Raw genomic sequence first — 2,078 nt, forward strand, 5'->3', positions numbered from 1 at the left:
GTAGGAATGAGTTGTGACATCACTGGTGCCAAGCTGTATCAGCTTCTGCCTTTCCTTTGGATAACATCGGTAGCATGGAGAGGGGAGGCTAGTATGAGTAGGTGACTGTTGACCTTCCATAAAGAACATTGCCCTGACTTGTGCCTTGGAAGGAAACTTTCTTGGTGCAATCCCATGGTCATTCATGACCGAAGCGGGGTCTTTACTGAGCTGGGTCCATGCTGGGGTACCAACTTGAAGGGTTTTAGTTGAGAAAATTGATTACACTACTTACTTTTTTTTTTTTTAAACTGGTACTTATTTTATCAAACATGCATGTAAACAAAGCAATACCAGTTGTCAAGTGGTGCTTGACACACACAAACACAAAGGTAGCAAAAACACACATATATAATTATATGTGAAGGAATTTCATGCAGTTTCTCTAGACAAATTCACTCACAAGGCATTGGTAAACCTGGAGTTATTGTAGAAGCCACTTGCCCAAGATTCCCGGCAGCAAAACTGAACATGAACCCATGTAGCTGAATTTCTAAACCATACATTTATGCTTGTGCCTTTAGTTGAAAATTTTTTATCCCCCCAATACACTGTGTAATCTAAAAGTATGGAACATACATACTGAAATGTGGAACATACAGAACTGAAATTTTAGTATTATAAATATTGCCTTGATATCATATGGATTGATTTCCCCGTTAACCGACCACTTGGATATGTAATCTTAGATTTCCAAATAATGTCTTCTAATGAGGTCGACCAAAGTTGTAATGCTGTATTCACATGCGATGGGAAACTGGACAGTGTATTCTGTCAATGCCAGTGGTCCTTAAGGCTCTATTCTTGGACCAACTCTATTGTTCCTCTACATCAACAAATTTCTTGCCAATATAAATCAATTCATCAATGCTCATGTTGATGTTCCTGCTCTTTATTCTAGTTTTTCTAGCAATCCCTCTAAGAAATGGGACAAAAAGTGACTAGTAACTTTCAGCTCTAGCAAGACCAAATTCCTGTCTTTCAGTAGGAATAGGAAGCTGGATCCCTATCTTCCTCCCATTTACATAGGTTACAGGCCAAAGGTAAGACAGTCAAACCACTTGAGGAAAGGTCTTCTTTGAAACTGTTTGGTCTTACTTTCTCATCTGACATTCTTATGGTTCTTAAATATAATCAGTTGGCAGGTATGCTTCCAGTCAACCGTCAGGAGATCTAGGGGTAGACCAGGAATGAGAGAGTGGGATAATATCCATAGTTTCAGTTGGTCTCACATAAGAATCCAGCAGGAAAGTGTGTTGACGATTGTTTCTGATCGGACCCTATTGAGCAGGTGCCTAAGGAAACAATTACAATCGTACAAATGGTGTGTGGTGAAAATGAACAGATGGCTGGAAAATTGTGATGCCTGTTCACAGTAGTGAGTAGCAGGGCTATAGCATTTACAATAAACAAGGCATTTGATTCTCGAAGGCAATATCACAAAATTTCTCTTTCTTCTTCTGTATTATATATGAATATTATATTTTCAGGTGAAACTGGTATTATACAAAAATCAAACACCTGTCCTAAATATGGTCTTTAATGGACGAAATACAACAAGAAAAAACTGGTTTTCTTTTGAAAACCTGAAAAGTTCCCCATGGAATGACTTGAATCAAGGCATGGCCGAAGTATTCTCAATTAATGGAAATCAGTATGCTAATTTTATCACTTTATGTTATTTAATTGTGTTTCTTTATGTTCTGTGATCAAATGCCCCAGCTGTTAACTTTGGTTTTCATCCATCGGATACCAATATATAAAGTATCTCTCAACTCCTTTATTTAACCAAATAAACTTTATGTTTTTGTTGTCCAAAACACCATATCATATTCAGAAATCATTTTTAATTATGGATTGTGGTACTATGCTCAAGTTCAACTTTGACTTTCAGCTTTCCATGGACAATATCATAAAGTACCAGTTTCTTCAACTACATGACAGCCACGTGACTTCTTTCAGAAATACAGAAAAAGGAAGTAAAATAAAACAATTCAGTTGTTCCTAATGTTTAAAAGGAAAATTCCACTGAATTTTCG

The 2,078-nt window shown here is 37.0% G+C and overlaps 1 protein-coding gene across 1 annotated transcript in view; it reads left to right on the forward strand.

Annotated features, from left to right (window-relative positions):
* LOC106873528 (uncharacterized) overlaps window positions 1-1,748 on the forward strand; it is a 12,658-nt gene extending 10,910 nt beyond the window's left edge. The window contains exon 4 of the mRNA XM_014920918.2: window positions 1,530-1,748. Within this exon, the coding sequence (XP_014776404.2) occupies window positions 1,530-1,748 (219 nt within the window). The remainder of the gene's footprint in view (window positions 1-1,529) is intronic.
* Window positions 1,749-2,078: the final 330 nt, after the last annotated feature.

This window comes from Octopus bimaculoides, chromosome 28 (genome assembly GCF_001194135.2).
Source record: "Octopus bimaculoides isolate UCB-OBI-ISO-001 chromosome 28, ASM119413v2, whole genome shotgun sequence".
Lineage (NCBI taxonomy): Eukaryota > Metazoa > Mollusca > Cephalopoda > Octopoda > Octopodidae > Octopus > Octopus bimaculoides.